This window comes from Oncorhynchus tshawytscha, linkage group LG33, assembly GCF_018296145.1.
Source record: "Oncorhynchus tshawytscha isolate Ot180627B linkage group LG33, Otsh_v2.0, whole genome shotgun sequence".
Lineage (NCBI taxonomy): Eukaryota > Metazoa > Chordata > Actinopteri > Salmoniformes > Salmonidae > Oncorhynchus > Oncorhynchus tshawytscha.
Genome location: NC_056461.1, coordinates 24,830,673 through 24,848,711, shown reverse-complemented (window position 1 = coordinate 24,848,711; position 18,039 = coordinate 24,830,673). Strand labels below are relative to the sequence as shown.

The 18,039-nt window shown below is 41.3% G+C and overlaps 1 protein-coding gene and 1 long non-coding RNA gene across 3 annotated transcripts in view; one reads left to right on the top strand and one right to left on the bottom strand.

Annotated features, from left to right (window-relative positions):
- Positions 1-1,018: 1,018 nt before the first annotated feature.
- The window catches only part of LOC112233491 (endoglin), a 44,463-nt gene continuing 27,442 nt past the window's right edge, over positions 1,019-18,039 (top strand). For both annotated transcript variants that reach the window (XM_024401164.2, XM_024401163.2), the window contains exons 1-2: positions 1,019-1,166; positions 2,419-2,654. In XM_024401164.2, the coding sequence (XP_024256932.1) occupies positions 2,591-2,654 (64 nt within the window). In that variant the 5' untranslated portion in view covers positions 1,019-1,166; positions 2,419-2,590. The remainder of the gene's footprint in view (positions 1,167-2,418; positions 2,655-18,039) is intronic.
- Positions 3,286-9,873, bottom strand: LOC112231014. The gene is made up of 3 exons (XR_002950403.2): positions 9,614-9,873; positions 9,164-9,237; positions 3,286-4,475 (listed from the first exon to the last, which is right to left on the bottom strand). It is a non-coding gene; the product is annotated as an uncharacterized LOC112231014 (long non-coding RNA).

The following is an 18,039-nucleotide window of genomic DNA, read 5'->3' as shown; positions in this document are numbered from 1 at the left end:
TGTCAAGCAAAGGGGCATTGAGTTTGAAGGTAGGCCTTGAAATACCTCCACAGGTACACCTCCAATTGACTCATATGATGTCAATTAGCCTATCAGAAGCCATGACATAATTTTCTGGAATTTTCCAAGCTGTTTAAAAGGCACAGTCAACTTAGTGTATGTAAACTTCTGACCCACTGGAATTGTGATACAGTGAATTATAAGTGAAATAATCAGTCTGTAAACAATTGTTGGAAAAATGACTTGTATCATGCATAAAGAAGATGTACTAACCGACTTGCCAAAACTATAGTTTGTTAACAAGACATTTTAATGACTTCCGTCACAAATATACAACTGACTGGATAACTTATTAATTAGCCTATCAAATAAGACATTTGACAAGAGGACAATTGTTGGAAATCATCATCACATCATACCATTCTATATTAGTAATATGTTTATACATAATTGGTAATGTTCATTCTGAAATTACATCCCTGGTTACATGATGTCAATTTGTTCTCATAAACTAAACAGTCTCGAGGATGAGAAAGTACAGTCACAAGTCACAACTCCCATAGAGCGACAAAAGATGATTGTAGCAATATTGGCCTCAAGAGGGCGGTGTGGTCCCCAGTTGTTTTTGACAATAATATGTTATACTGAGGTGAGATTCTTCCAAAACCTAGGGATCATCATCATCATCATCCCATCTGAGATTATAAGGACACAACCCCTTTACTCTTGATGATACGTAACAGTTTGGGTTATTACAATGTTATTGTAATGTTACATGTTATTACAATGTAATAAACCATGTTGAATGGGTTATGGAAAGACCAAATTTATGCTTCTGTGATTTATACTTTCTTTTCTTTCATTAGGCTGCTACCGGTCGACCAGATGTCATTGTTGTCGATTCACCTGTGATGCAAAATCTCAAAGAAATCCCTAATTCCTCTCACAATATTCTGTGCTGACAAGCAGTGTGGGTATTGACGTCAGTCACCGGCATTGGCACCAGCGCGCGAAACTCTGGTTTTTGGGAGTGGTTCGAAAGTCAATCTGCGCTTCCCCGCCCGCCCAGCTACACTAGAAAGTTTATGAGCGTTTACACGACTGACTGCTCTCTTTGCATTCGTGGATTATACCCGCAATTTAAAAGGGACAATCTCCATTGATATGTGAGTTTCTTTTAATCAATGCTTTGCTGACAGCTTTAGCTGTTGTCCCTGATACAATGTATTCCCTTGATGTGTTGTTTATTTGAAGCCAATGATAGGTGACAATTAGGTAAAATACCTTGTTAACGTGAATTATAACGTTGTGAACTGTGTATTGTCAGATAAACGTCTAGCCTATAGCCGTATAATCGTACATTTCTGAAAACCAGAACTATGATTTTCACTTATTCATCCTATTTATTTCAGCCAAATAAAAACATTAATGGGTTTGCTTTTGTTTCACTTTAATAGCCTGTCTTCCGTTTACCTGAAATATTCAACTACTTTCTAGTGACCATTTTCTATAGTTAAATCGTTTTTAGGCATTTGACTCAATAATTCGTGTTTGTCTGGTTAAGGAAGTAGCCAAAGTTACTTTTGTTTTGCTTTGGTTGCATAAACAGTTTATATAGTCTTTTCCCCTCGCTCTATATGAATCATATAACAAGAGCAGTCTCCCCCGCTTATCAGATCTCCCTATTGTAACATTATTTAAAGAAAGCGACGCCATACTGTTTCCTGGCAGACTGGGCCAGCAGTTACTGACCACTGGATAACCCTAGAGCTCTGGGCCCCATGGTAATATTCTAGGCTATCCAAGGACAGACAATCTCATTGGAAGTATACATGTAATACGTTTGTAGCCTATCATTAGTAGCACATGCAGAAGTTGATGGCAATATCACGTGTCTAGTTTGAACTAATTATCAATTTTTTAAAATCTGAATTTGGTATGTTAGCAACAGTTATAATCAGGCACCGTACTAGAAATGGGTGGTAGTTCATCACTAACATGGATGTTAATCAGTGTACTTCATCTGATCCTGGACGTTTAGGAAGAGGCCCTTTGGAGAGAACATTTTATCCAATAATAATCTCAGATACCACTATTCCAGATAAAAGACAGAAAAAAAGAAAGTGATGCAGTTTATAATCTTGGCAACACCATCTCACAATTTAATTTTCAACAGGAAAGGTTCCTTGAGGGGATTTGTTAAACTTGCCAGCATTGAGTGTAGAGGATGAGTATTACATTGATTAATATGCATTGACATTATATTCATTCTACTCTGATGTAGTTATATAAATGTGCAGCATCAGTAATATCAGAGGTATACACGATTCCTTATTGATTGGATATTTTCATTATTCATCTATGACTTTGCTTGGCAGTTGGCAATCTCCTACTGACGCCCCACCTCTTTTCTCCTAGCTGACCTTTAACCCATCAAGGCTGGATTTGTGTGCTCACCCCTCTGGAGCGGAACCACTGCCACCACAGTCACTGCCGTGCTGCCATTGGACGAGGACGCTGCTCTCGCTGCCCGAGCACCTAGACACCGGCAAGTTCTTCATTGAGGCTCCCACAGATATCTGACTTAGAGATGGACAGCAGCAACATGTCACTTTTACCTCTGCTTCTACTCTGCCTTGCCATCGCCACTTCAGGTAAGACCAACGGTTGGTTGAACCTCCAACTTCCATCTCTTCTTAATGGTTGTGTAAGTGAAGAGCTGTTTGGTTGGCGGCTAGTGTGCTAGACTCGACTTGGAGACTGGTGCTGAATTGAAGCCTAGAGGGTCTTTCCTTCTGTGTAAGCAAAGTTCAAAAACCTGCATTAACCTTGATTTGAACTGTCATGATTTACTTATTCTAACCTCATCTCTTTTTAAAAAAACCAACCAGGGCTTTCTTTTCACAGCTGTTTTCAGTGGTTTTCTCAGGATTACCAGTTGATTGGATGAGTCTGTATATAGAGGTGTAACGTGTATAGTGACTGACAATATTTCCTAAAGACTACTTTCATTAAAACTCGTAAAGTATAAGGATTAAATGTGAAATGTGTGCATCAGTTTATTATTGTGCTGGGAATACGCTATAGGTTGCCTAGATTTGTCTTGGTTTGCGTGTATATTTGATATATTTGTCAAGTAAGTTTTTGGGGCATATGATTAAAAAAATAGGTATGTTAAATAGAGCTCGCCAGCTTGTAGTCCTAAAAAATGAAAATGAATCCTCAGGTTTTTTCAGCCATTCCTAAAAATCAATGTGGAATGAATGGGGTTTTAGGATAAACTCAGAAAATAAGGTTTGAGGTTAACACAGGCTTAGATCATAAACTTTTGTAATATCAGTCAGTTAACATGACCTTTATGAATTATGAAGCATTTATCCCCTTTATGTGCTTATTTTGATTACATAAATGTTTCAAATTCACAAGAAGTGACATTAGCTGATGGAGATGTCATAGAACAAAACTAATAAGATCTCCTAAGCCTGTGTTTACCACAGGTCTTATTTTCCTCTTTTATCCCAAAACCCTACAAAACCCCACATTAATTTTCCCATAGGCTTTGGCCAACAAGCAATGGTGGTACCCTCCATTAGTTCCTACAAAAAGGTACCATTACAATTGCTCTCTGTGGTTGCAGTGGTTAGTTGGCAGTTAGCTTGAGTATTATGTAGGAAATGGAAGAGGATCTGCAGTGTTCAGTTATGCTCTGGCCACTAACATGTGTCAATCTTTGGAGTGATACTTATTTCAGATAGTTATGTCAGACAGAGCAGGTGTAGTTCATGCTATTCCAGTGGAGCCTCATGTTTATGCACTGATATATGCACATTTGATGTATTTGGCTCTAGCAGACAAAGGAATGCAGTCCAAAACAGTTTGTATTATTTTTTAAATATGATTTCTTATTGGTTGTACCATTGTGGAGAAGGAACCTGCAAGTGCATTTTGTTGGACGGTATATACCATGTGTATACTGTACATACGGCTAATACAACTTGAAACTGCAACATAACCGAGAAATGCCAAGACATTTATTGGAATATTCTGTGAGACTTCCAAATAGGAATACTATAGCAACGTTTCTGAACACAGCATTTTTTACACCCATCACTAGTGAGTGGCTGAGGTTGTGGCTGTAACTGTGACTGTCTGTCGACAGTGTAGCCCTCTGTAGTAGATTCTAGTTGGGAATCTGTCGACTGCTTTGGTCTCACTGGATTAAATCTCTGTTGCCCCTTTTGGGGGCCTCCGTTTGGGCTCCAGACAGTAGTTGGACTCCAGACTTCTGTTCTGTAGTTCCATGGGGGCCATCAGCTGTACAGTCACTCTCTGGGGGTGTCCCTACAGGAGGCTAGGTTGACTGTAGGCCCCATTGGCTCCCCACTGCAGTTAGTTCCCCGTGGGAGCCTGACGTGATGGTTGTCAACTCTTGGCCTCCCGCTGCACTTCCTCCCAGCCGGGTCCTTCTCCACAGACTGAAGGAAAAGTACAAAAGTGATTAGGCAGCTGCCATAGAGGGAGGGGAGCCTGAAGGAGAGCTTGGGGGAAGCTGACAGACTAGGGGGAGGGAGATGGAGGGAAGAAAGTTAAGGAGAGTAGCAGAACAGCAGGCAGGGAAGCCACTAGGACCACATCCTGAGGAAGCTATGCTGGAGGCTGGGAGGGTGTTGAGGGGTGGAGATGGTGGTGGTGGTTAGGGGTGGATTATGTAACTATCCAACAACACATCAGTGACACAGTGGGTTGATCGGGAAAGGGGTGCAGAGAGAGAGAAAGGGATGAAAGGAGAGAGACAAATACAAAGAGAGAGAGGAGGGTGAAGTGAGGGATGAGGCAGAGAGATTGAGAGACAGATGATGCTAAGGAGAGGTAGAACAGAAAGAGGGGGAGGGACTAAAGAGAGAGATTGTGTGTGAGAGAGAAATACACTATGGCAAGATGCAGAGAGAGATGAAAGAGAAGGAGAGAGGGATAAAAAGAGGTGACAGACAGCTCCTTAGTAGGGCCTTGCAGAGGGGAAAAAAAAAAAACCTGCTGCCTCTGTTAAAAATGGCGTTGAGAGTCTAAATAGCCCACTTCCCCACACTGCAGCCAGACTGGGTTCCAGGACCAGGGAGACATAGTGACGCGACTACTTGTCGCTGCTGCAGACCGATTTCTATCTCACTGTTGCAATCAACAATTCATTTCTGACTGCCTCTTTTTCTCTCTTTGACTAGCAGTGCTGAGCAGGAGTAGCTACCCAGTGGGCACACGCTGGTTGAATAAACATTGTTTCCACGTCATTTCAATGAAATTACTTTGAACCAATGTGGAATAGACGTTGAATTGATGTCTGTGCCCAGTGGGTAAGCTACAGTATGTTGTTCACCTCTCTCTCTATTTGTCTGTTGTACCTAAAAGGGAGAGCAAGCGCTTGATTGAGTTACAATAATGTTTGCTGCCAGATAACTTTTCCTGTTTGTGTATAGATTATGAATGATGTGTGATGGTTCACTTTATCTCTGGAGTAAAACAGGGCAGCAGCAGTGTTATGTAAAACATTTAGAGAGCCAAATTATTTTTTTTCCAGCTTGTGAGTTATGTTTTTCTTGAAGTTGGTTGTTAACAAGGCACCCCTCATGCGGTAAGGCATATATCAAAGCACTGCAAAACACATCCAGCTCACTCTATTTAGGCTATGGATCACCTAATGTTGATAGGCACACTTTCATCTCAGAAACCATTTATTTTAAGACTTTCCATATCTAGGAAAAACATTGAGAGTAACATACCCAATCGTTTCTCATCTGCAAGGAGATGCTTGAGCCTCAGTAATTATTCTATTACTTGGCTGTGAGGCAAAGAGAGAGAGAGAGCACTAGTTCCGTTGAGCTCTTAACAAGTACACACATCATTATTTACATGGACTACTTTAGTTTTTAACAAAAGATGACCATGTTAAATGAAAACACAGTCATGGATATTTAAGTGTCCACTCGTTTCAGCCAACGTTTCTGGCCAGGCCCTGGACCTTGTCTGCCTGTCTTTCTCATGGTGGTGCACTATCCCTGGGGATTGGTAAGGCCCAGGTTGGGTTGGTCGGCTGGCAGTGGCGTGCGACCTGAATGGCTCATTAGTACATGGCGCTGAGATAAAACTCCTCATCAGAATGGCGACCGCTATGTGCCCATGCCAGCGGCGGCCGTCTGCACACTGTGGACAGATAAGGCATGGCGTTGTGTAGCTATTATCTCTGGCCAGTCTGCCCATACTCAGCCAAGGGTCTGCCCATACTCAGCCAAGGGTCTGCCCATACTCAGCCAAGGGTCTGCCCAATCAGAAGAAGTCTTGAAAGGGGATTTGTACCTGTCCCTTTAAAAATGATTTTTGGGGTTATCTTCCCCAAATCCCAGAGAGAGTAGTACTTGGGTTGGCTGTTTGGTACCTATTCTTTATTTCCCACTATGCAAATTCATAAACTATTTAGTATGCTATGTTGATGTGCTGCTTTCTTCAGGCAGAACAGAGATAGTTGTCAGCTAAGGTTCTAAAGGACAGGAAATTATTATTTAACAGTTGATGCTTTGAAGCAATGACGGATGTCATGGGCTTTAGTTGAAGCTTGTTGCGATATGTCTCACAAATCTTTAAAAACGTGATTGAATGGTGTTCAGAATTGAAACAACGAAGGGTAGCTACAGTCACTTGTTATTTGACCCTAATGGTAGAGCTATGCAAGCCTGGGTGTATAAAGTTGAGCCTTCGTGTTGATTCAGGTGTCATGCTGCTTTCTCTGGATTCATGTCGTGAAGCGCTCAAAATTCTCTTTGATTTATGACAAACTTGGTGTGTGTGTGTGTGTGCACGCATGAGTGTGCTCCTTTGTGTGTTGGCGTGTTTATGTAGGGGCCACATTGAGGGTTATAGAGAGTCCCTCTGAATATGATGGAAGGCTTTTGATATAATCTTTTCCCATTATTAATACATTGAAAAGTAGAAAGTGTGATCAAGGGATAGGCTTTAATTAAAGGCCCTGTAGTGCAGATGTTTGTCATATGACTCCAGCAAATCCCAAAGCCATGCTCAGGCGTTTTAACAGTCTGTACTTATCTTCCTGAGGGAATATAATCAAGCTTGTTGACAGCTTTCCACTCTCACACTATTTCATTACTCTTAGAGGAAGAAAAATCAAACTTGGCACTGCAAAGCAGCACAATCTTTCTGTCTTTGCTCCAGACTCTACCTAACTCCACTTCTTCAACTTCTCAAACGTGTCGAAAAGTAGCAGAACCTTCATAGCTATGCCATCGATGATGCGACGATCCCAAAGTGGGCTCGTTAATATTTTCTGGGAAATCAGTGGAGAAAAACGGGGTAATGTCTGTTGGTTCTATGAGCAACATATGCTGTGCAAAGCGACATCAATCTTGAATGATTGGAAGCACCCAGTGTGCAATGCGTCTCTGCCGCTTCCATCTGCTCGGTGGAACGGAGTTAGCACAGCGACCGCTAAATTAGTCTTTCCCTCCAAAAGCCACGTTTGCTAATTAATGCCTGGAAGATGAATAGACTCTCACTATAGAGCAAATTCACAATGTCTCGCCGTTTAGTGATAAATTAATTTGTTCACACTGCGACCAACCTGAAGACTGAGAGCTAAATAGAGTGTTTATGGAACACCTTGTCAATTTGAAGGAAGAGGCAACCAAAGCAACGAAACATTGCACACGCTTATGCTGCCTGGAATATGACAGATATATGTTTCTGTATGTGTGTGTCTGTGAGAGAGCGAGAGAGTGATATAGAGAGAGCCTGTAGTGTATCAATGGGGAACGGCAATGTATTTAACATTCGTCATATCTAAAGTTCCTAGCATCACCATTCTAGGAAAGAACTGCTAGTATAGTGAATGACAAGAGCACACTAAGTTTTTCAACATCAAAGCATCAGATTGCCTTAGGAACAGCAACAGACAGACAAACCATAAAGATTAATTGAGAGACAGCGCTCAAGCGTCTAAGAAATACATGAGTATGTGTGTGTGTGGGTGAGCCATAGGCCCTCCATGGATTTGTTGTACTACTTCTGACTTGAGGAGATATCTGACAAGAGGTGTAAACAGAGCCAATTATATATGAAGACATGCTGTCTACAGACCAGCTTTCACATACTCAATGCCAGTGGTGTAAAAATACATGAAAGTACTACTTAAGTATTTTGGGGGGTATCTGTACTTTAATTAACTATTTATATTTTTTCACAACTTTTACTTCACTACATTCCTAAAGAAAATGATGTACTTTCTACTCCGTACATTTTCCCTGACACCCAAAAGTACTCGTTACATTTTGAATGCTTAGCAGGAAAATGGTCTAATTCACACACTTATCAAGAAAACATTCCTGGTCATCCCTACTGCCTTTGATCTGGCGGACTCACTAAACACAAGCTTCGTTTGTAAATTATGTCTGAGTGTTGGAGTGTGCCCCTGACTATACGTAAATTTAAAAAATAAGAAAATGGTGCTGTCTGGTTTGCTTAATATAAGGAATTTGAATTGATTTACACTTTTACTTTTGATACATGAGTATATTTTAGGAATTACATTTACTTTTGAATCTTAAGTACATTTAAAACCAAATACTTTTCGAATTTTACTCAAGTAGGACTTTACTGGGTGACTTTCACTTTCATGTGAGACATTTTCTATTAAGCCATCTTTACTTTTACTCAAGTATGACAAATCATGTTCTTTTTCTACCACAGCTCAATTCCATTAACACACCTAAATAACCACACATACACACACACACACACACACACACACGCACACACACGCACACACACACACACACACACACACACACACACACACACACACACACACACACACACACACACACGCACACACACACACACACGCACACACACACACACACACACACACACGCGCACACACACACACACACACACACACACCAGGGCTGTCCCCGAGGTTGGTCGACCAAAAGTCTGCTGTTCTTTCAACCCAATTGACTGGTTGAAATTTTACCATTTTACCAGCTTTTCTGATGCTTTAAGAACACTGTTTGATGAAATAAGACACAAATGACTCGAGAGAGCCAGAGATCCAGAGAGCCAGAAAAAAATGTAAATAAAAAATATATTTAAAAAAACTTACCTGACCATCCTCCTCCTGCTCTTATTGGCTTTCACAGATTCTGGCTTTACTCTGCTGAAGTTGCCGGTCATAGGCTACATGAGGAATCGGAAACCTTTTTCATGTGGAATGCCAGTTTATCTTATCATTTCTACCGATATGCGTGCCAGTTATGGTTTTCATGTGTAAATTTTCATGGAACAGTTTCATTTAATTTATAATAAGGACTTCATATCTCAAAATCATTGTCATGTGGTTAATCCTAATTATATCCAAATCTAAAGGAAAATTATACAAACCTAAAAGATAGTTGGCAATACAAGTTATGTAAAAACCGCCTATAAAGCCAACAAATGAAAACATTGCAGCCTGCAGATAGAAAATATCCTGATAAAAATAAATATCCTATTAATCAAATTGGCTACACATGGCCTGTCTGCAGCGAACTTGAAACATTGTATCAACTATTACCTTGAGTCAGCCTTGAAGCTCCCTCTAGCAAACTTGCAACATTGTTAAAAATATTCTGGGCCCTCAGAGTTTCCGGTGCCAGTGAGCTTGGGACAGACACAGCTGTAGGCTATTTGCACGTGATAAAAACTAATCAGGTAGGCCTATTTCATGACGCTTCCACTGGATCGGAGCATAACATTCTCCCTTTCACGCTGAGTGGTCAAACGGGAGAGAGCTGGAAAGATTTTTCAAATACATTGAGGAACTATTTGTGGTGCGTTAAGTCAATCAGAAATACTATCAGATTCCCAAATGGGCACATTTATATTCCTACATTTGCACGCAGGCCAGTTAGCCAACAGGCCTACTTCTATCCGTAATCAGGTGCGCGTCCTTTGACAATTGACAAAACCCGTAAATGGAATAAAATAAACCAAAACTCACAAGTGTAACATAGGTTGTGCGCTCTGCAAACAACGTGTCCACTCCGACAGTGAGAATGACAAAAGACTGGAATAATAATATATTGAATGCATTAACAGAAATGACCGTAACCAAACAAAGATTGTATATTCGAAATGATAGGAATTAATGGTAACTGTACTACTGGTGATATATGGGAATCAGGAATAGATAGACACTAACAATCAAACGCAAACAATGAATGTGCACAAATTGGAGAGAGAGCGCGCATTCTGGAGAGATACATGCATTGTGAATTTAGCCACACTTCTTGGACTGTGCCATCCCCGCGGCCTCCTCCGTGCATTAGTCTCAGCCTCCGAAATGGATTAGTTCACATTAGTTCACAAGACATGTGTTTCGTCTGCCATAAAAAAAATCATGAATAAATAATAAAAAATATATACAAGTGCCTTCGGAAAGTATTCAGACCCCTTGACTTTTTCCACATTTTATTACGTTGCAGCCTTATTCTAAAATTTATTAAATAGTCCCCCCCTCCCACCATCAAGCTGCATACAATACCCAATAATGACAAAGCAAAAACTGTTTTTTAGAAAAGTAAGCAAATTTATTCAAAATAAAAAACAGAAATATCACTTTTACATAAGTATTCAGACCCTTTTTTTGAAGCGCCTTTGGCAACTATGACAGCCTTGAATCTTTTTGGGTATCACGCTACAATCTTGGCACACCTGTATTTGGGGAGTTTCTCCCATTCTTCTTTGCAGATCCTCTCAAGCTCTGTCCTCTTGGATGGGGAGGTAAATGTAAATTATATTTTCTTTTTTTTTGGCATTAATTTAATCCATTTGAGAATAAGGCGGTAACGTAACAAAATGTGGGAAAAAATCAAGGGGTCTGAATACTTTCCCGAATGCAGTATATATACTGTATATACAAAAGTATGTGGACATGCCTTCAAATAACTGGATTCAGCTATTTCAGCCACACCTGTTGCTGACAGGTGTATAAAATCGAGCACACATCCATGCAATCTCCATAGACAGACAGCAGTAGAATGGCCTTACTGAAGACCTCAGTGACTTTCAACGAGATACCGTCATAGGATGCCACCTTTCCAACAAGTCAGTTTGTCAAATTTCTGTTGGAGCTGCCCTGGTCAACTGTAAATGCTGTTACTGTGAAGTGGAAACACCCAGAAGCAACAACGGCTCAGTCGCGAAGTGGTAGGCCACACAAACTCACAGAACGGGACCGCTGAGCGCGTAAAAATGTCTGTCCTCGGTTGTAACACTCACTACAAAGTTCTCCAGTTCTCTGCTGCCTGTGACTGGAACGAATTGCAAAAATCGTTGAAGTTGGAGACTTTTATCTCCCTTACCAACTTTAAACATCTGCTATCTGAGCAGCTAACCGATCTCTGCAGCTGTACATAGTCTATCGGTAAATAGCCCACCCAATTTACCTACCTCATCCCCATACTGTTTTTATTTATTTACTTTTCTGCTCTTTTGCACACCAGTATCTCTACCTGCACATGACCATCTGATCATTTATCACTCCAGTGTTAATCTGCTAAATTGTAATTATTCGCCTACCTCCTCATGCCTTTTGCACACAATATATATATATATATACTCTTATTTCTTTTTTACTTTTTTTCTACTGTGTTATTGACTTGTTTATTGTTTACTCCATGTGTAACTCTGTGTTGTTGTCTGTTCACACTGCTATGCTTTATCTTGGCCAGGTCGCAGTTGTAAATGAGAACTTGTTCTCAACTAGCCTACCTGGTTAAATAAAGGTGAAATAAACTAAAAATAAATAAAATTTAAAAAAAAGTTCCAAACTGCCTCTGGAAGCAACGTCAGCACAATAACTGTTTGTTGGGAGTTTCATGAAATGGGTTTCCATGGCCGAGCAGCCGCACACAAGCCTTAGATCACCATGTGCAATGCCAAGCATCGGCTTGAGTGGTGTAAAGCTTGCCGCCATTGGACTCTGGAGCAGTGAAAATGCTTTCTTGGGCGTGATGAATCACGGTACACCATTTGGTGGATGCCAGGAGAATGCTACCTGCACGAATTCATATTGCCAACTGTAAAGTTTGGTGGAGGAGGAATGGTTCTGTCTGGGGCTGTTTTTCATGGTTCGGGCTAGACTCCTTAGTTCCAGTGAAGGGAAATCTTAACGCTACAGCATACAATGAAATTCTAGATGATTCTGTGTTTCCAACTTTGTGGCTAAAATTTTGGGAAGGCCCTTTCCTGTTTCAGCATGACAATGCCCCCTTGCACAAAGCGAGGTCCATACAGAAATGGATTGTTGAGATCAGTGTGGAAGAACTTGAGTGGCCTGCACAGAGCCCTGACATCAACTCCATCGAACACCTTTGGAATGAATTGGAACACTGACTGCGAGCCAGGCCTAATCGCCCAACATCAGTGCGCAACCTCACTAATGCTCGTGGCTGAATGTGAGCAAGTCCCCGCAGCAATGTTCCAATATCTAGTGGAAAGCCTTCCCAGAATAGTGGAGGCTGTTATAGCAGCAAAGGGGGGGGGGACTACTCCATATGAATAACCATGATTTTGGAACGAGATGTTTGACGAGCTGGTGTCAAAATACCTTGGCTATGTAGTATATACAGTGCCTTGCGAAAGTATTCGGCCCCCTTGAACTTTGCGACTTTTTGCCACATTTCAGGCTTCAAACGTAAAGATATACAACTGTATTTTTTTGTAAAGAATCAACAACAAGTGGGACACAATCATGAAGTGGAACGACATTTATTGGATATTTCAAACTTTTTTAACAAATCAAAAACTGAAAAATTGGGTGTGCAAAATTCTTCAGCCCCTTTACTTTCAGTGCAGCAAACTCTCTCCAGAAGTTCAGTGAGGATCTCTGAATGATCCAATGTTGACCTAAATGACTAATGATGATAAATACAATCCACCTGTGTGTAATCAAGTCTCCGTATAAATGCACCTGCACTGTGATAGTCTCAGAGGTCCGTTAAAAGCGCAGAGAGCATCATGAAGAACAAGGAACACACCAGGCAGGTCCGAGATACTGTTGTGAAGAAGTTTAAAGCCGGATTTGGATACAAAAAGATTTCCCAAGCTTTAAACATCCCAAGGAGCACTGTGCAAGCGATAATATTGAAATGGAAGGAGTATCAGACCACTGCAAATCTACCAAGACCTGGCCGTCCCTCTAAACTTTCAGCTCATACAAGGAGAAGACTGATCAGAGATGCAGCCAAGAGGCCCATGATCACTCTGGATGAACTGCAGAGATGTACAGCTGAGGTGGGAGACTCTGTCCATAGGACAACAATCAGTCGTATATTGCACAAATCTGGCCTTTATGGAAGAGTGGCAAGAAGAAAGCCATTTCTTAAAGATATCCATAAAAAGTGTTGTTTAAAGTTTGCCACAAGCCACCTGGGAGACACACCAAACATGTGGAAGAAGGTGCTCTGGTCAGATGAAACCAAAATTTAACTTTTTGGCAACAATGCAAAACGTTATGTTTGGCGTAAAAGCAACACAGCGCATCACCCTGAACACACCATCCCCACTGTCAAACATGGTGGTGTCAGCATCATGGTTTGGGCCTGCTTTTCTTCAGCAGGGACAGGGAAGATGGTTAAAATTGATGGGAATATGGATGGAGCCAAATACAGGACCATTCTGGAAGAAAACCTGATGGAGTCTGCAAAAGACCTGAGACTGGGACAGAGATTTGTCTTCCAACAAGACAATGATCCAAAACATAAAGCAAAATCTACAATGGAATGGTTCAAAAATAAACATATCCAGGTGTTAGAATGGCCAAGTCAAAGTCCAGACCTGAATCCAATCGAGAATCTGTGGAAAGAACTGAAAACTGCTGTTCACAAATGCTCTCCATCCAACCTCACTGAGCTCGAGCTGTTTTGCAAGGAGGAATGGGAAAAATGTTCAGTCTCTCGATGTGCAAAACTGATAGAGACATACCCCAAGCGACTTACAGCTGTAATCGCAGCAAAAGGTGGCGCTACAAAGTATTAACTTAAGGGGGCTGAATAATTTTGCACACCCATTTTTTCAGTTTTTGATTTGTTAAAAAAGTTTGAAATATCCAATAAATGTCGTTCCACTTCATGATTGTGTCCCACTTGTTGTTGATTCTTCACAAAAAAATACAGTTTTATATCTTTATGTTTGAAGCCTGAAATGTGGCAAAAGGTCGCAAAGTTCAAGGGGGCCGAATACTTTCGCAAGGCACTGTATACAGTATTTTTATTTGGTACTGCTCGACAACTCCTGACATTTAATCCTAGTAAAAATTCCCTGACTTAGGTCAGTTAGGATCACCACATTATTTTAAGAATCGGAAATGTCAAAATAATATTAGAGAGAATTATTTCTTTCAACTTTTATTTCTTTCATCACGTTCCCAGTGGGTCAGACGTTTACACACACTAACTTAGTATTTGGTAGCATTGCCTTTAAATTGGGTCAAAAGTTTTGGGTAGCCTTCCACAAGCTTCCCACAATAAGTTGGGTGAATTTTGGCCCATTCCTCCTGACAGAGCTGGTGTAACTGAGTCAGGTTTGTAGGCCTGCTTGCTCGCACACACCTTTTCAGTTCTGCCCACACATTTTCTATAGGATTGAGGTCAGGGCTTTGTGATGGCCACTCCAATACCTTGACTTTGTTGTCCTTAAGCCATTTTGCCACAACTTTGGAAGTATGCTTGGGGTCATTGTCCATTTGGAAGACCCATTTGCGACCAAGATTTAACTTCCTGACTGATGACTTGAGATGTTGCTTCAATACATCCACAGAATTTTCCGTTCTCATGATGCCATCTATTTTGTGAAGTGCACCAGTCCCTCCTGCAGCAAAGCAACCCCACAACATGATGCTGCAACCCCCGTGCTTCACAGTTGGGATGGTGTTCTTCGGCTTGCAAGCCTCCCCCTTTTTCCTCCAAACATAACAATGGTCATTATGGCCAAACAGTTATGTATTTGTTTCATCAGACCAGAGGACATCTCCAAAAAGTACGATCTTTGTCCCCATGTGCAGTTGCAAACCGTAGTCAGGTTTTTTCATGGCGGTTTTGGAGCAGTGGCTTCTTCGTTGCTGAGCGGCTTTTCAGGTTATGTCGATATAGGACTCGTTTTACTGTGGATATAGACACTTTTGTACCGGTTTCCTCCAGCATCTTCACAAGGTCCTTTGCTGTTGTTCTGGGATTAATTTGCACTTTTCGCACCAAAATACGTTCATCTCTAGGAGACAGAAAGCGTCTCCTTCCTGAGCTGTATGACGGCTGCGTGGCCCCATGTTGTTTATACTTGAGCACTATTGTTTGTACAGATGAACGTGGTACCTTCAGGTGTTTGGAAATTGCTCCCAAGGATGAACCAGACTTGTGGAGGTCTACAAAAGGTCTTGGCTGATTTCTTTTGATTTTCCCATGATATCAAGCAAAGAGGCCCTGAGTTTGAAGGTAGGCCTTGAAATTCATCCACAGGTACACCTCCAATTGACTCAAATTGTGTCAATTAGCCTAACAGAAGCTTCTAAAGCCATGACACAATTTTCTGGCTGTTTAAACTTAGTGTATGTAAACTTCTAACCCACTGGAATTGTGATACAGTGAATTATAAGTGAAATAATGTGATGTCTGTAAACAATTGTTGGAAAAATGACTTGTGTCAGGCACAAAGTAGATGTCTTAACCGACTTGCCAAAACTATAGTTTGTTAACAAGACATTTGTGTAGTTGTTGAAAAACTAGTTTTAATGACTCCATCCTAAGTGTATGTAAACTTCTGACTTCAACTGTACACAACCTCCCACCACTACCACATACACAACCTTCCCCCACTACCACATACACAACCCCCCCCCACTACTAAATCAAATCAAATCAAATGTATTTATATAGCCCTTCTTACATCAGCTGATATCTCAAAGTGCTGTACAGAAACCCAGCCTAAAACCCCAAACAGCAAGCAATGCAGGTGTAGAAGCACACAACGCCCCCCTACGACCATATACACAACCTCCCCCCACTACCACATACACAACCTCCCCCCACACACATTAGTAATAAAAGTGATAGTGATAATTAGGGACTTTTTTTGTAGACTGTGGGGATTTTGTTGGCGTGGGGAGAGAGGAGGAGAGAGGTGAGACACAGTGTTGTGCAGTGTAGGGGTGAGAGGCCAGGGGACACTGCGGGCCCCTGCAGAACGCTGATAAGAGCTTGTTTACCTTCCTGTGGATGGTCAAGCCTCAGTCTGCGGCCGCGGAAACACCAGGACAATAGGTGTGTGGAGCTGGAAAGGCTGGGGCAGGCCAGACCCCCCGTGTGCTCCGACCACCCCCTACCTCTCCCCTTCACCATCATGGCTCCTCCGACCCGGGACGCAAACAGTTTACTCTGCCTCAGTGAGACAGTTGCCCCAGACACTGCTCTGTGTTTGCCAGGGTTTACCCTAGATTTACAGATAAGGTGAGGTTTAGATGTGATGCAGACACCATTTTTGGAACCAGTTGAAATACATTTTATACAGAACAATTGATTCATGCCAGGGCAATACATTATTTTGTCGTTTTTAACATATATTATGGCATGTAATATGCTTTAGTTGATTGGTAACTTATCATCATGGTACTTTTGATGCAGTAATATACAGCAATTAGTTCATTGGAGAGCCAAGCCACTCATCTTGATGACAGCTCCAGAACTTTGTGCATAAGGATGTAAGTGGGGAAAAAAGTTACCCACGGACCACATTTCTTTTGGAATATTGAACTGTTGACAAAAGAGATTAGGGAATTGCTTCCAAAGATGTGGTAAATATTGAGCCTAGATAAAATGGAAGAAAAAGTGTTTCCTCCTAATTATGTTTTTGGCAGGAAAGGGGTTGTAGTGAGAGTAGTAAAGGACTACTGCTAGACTAAAATAGAAACAGTTGTCATCAATGTGGAAGATTTCTTGTTAGGGTCCTGTTGTAGGAGACGGACTTTTGGCAGACTACTGTATTCATGAATTGCAATCAAATAAAAGAACTCTGTTGATTCCCCAAATCAAATTCTCATGTCTAAATTAAAAAGTGAATAACCTATGTCAAATAAAGGTGAATGTAGGATAGTACAAGTCCAAACGGCTTCATCTGCATTTCCTGTCCCTCTCTGTCAAAGTGAATAGTGGTTTGATCTTTTGACTCTGCGAGGAGACTCAATAAAGGAAGTCAGTGTTTCCAGGATGTGGCTTGTTGCAGGCAGGGTCACAATGCCTCTCTTGAATATATAACCTTTAATGTCAGAGTTGTGTGGGTTTTATTTCCAGCCAAGGTCCTCTTTCTGCTGAGTCGGGAGATCCACCCTACAGAATACTGACGATGAACCTTTCACCCCCCAAACAAGAACTGGTAGTCCGATCCAAGTCAGATGAGGCTGATGATGAAGTCATGCGTTTAGTATTTCTGCTTTCTGGCAGTTTTTTCTAGGAAGGAGCCGTGCTGGCTTTTTCTGCTACAGGATGTTTTTGTTCTTAATACACCTACAGTATGTATGCCTTGAAGAGTTGCACATTTTTTTTACAGGATTGCCAATAAAAAAATTTTTTTTTTTGCTGTTTAGTTGTTAACTACGTCAGTGACATCTGTAGATATTAAACATTTATCACAATGTTAGGTATAAACGTTAATATTAAACAAACTATTTCTGTCCCAAAAAATAAACAGTGGTCTACAGTCCTAAGGAGACATACACTCACAGCCACAGATGGTAGACTTGGAATGTACCAAGTTGAGTCAGAGGGATAACTTTGTGTACTTTACAGCATTGAGAAATCTCCCCCTCCTAACTCGAGCTCCCGCACCACCCACCGTAGTCCGCTCCTGCATCAGACAGGAGACACATGCCTGAATGAGCATTTTCTTTGGCCCAACATCAGGTTTGGGAGTTGACCAGAACAATGAGACAAGAAGGGACAGTCCAGAGAT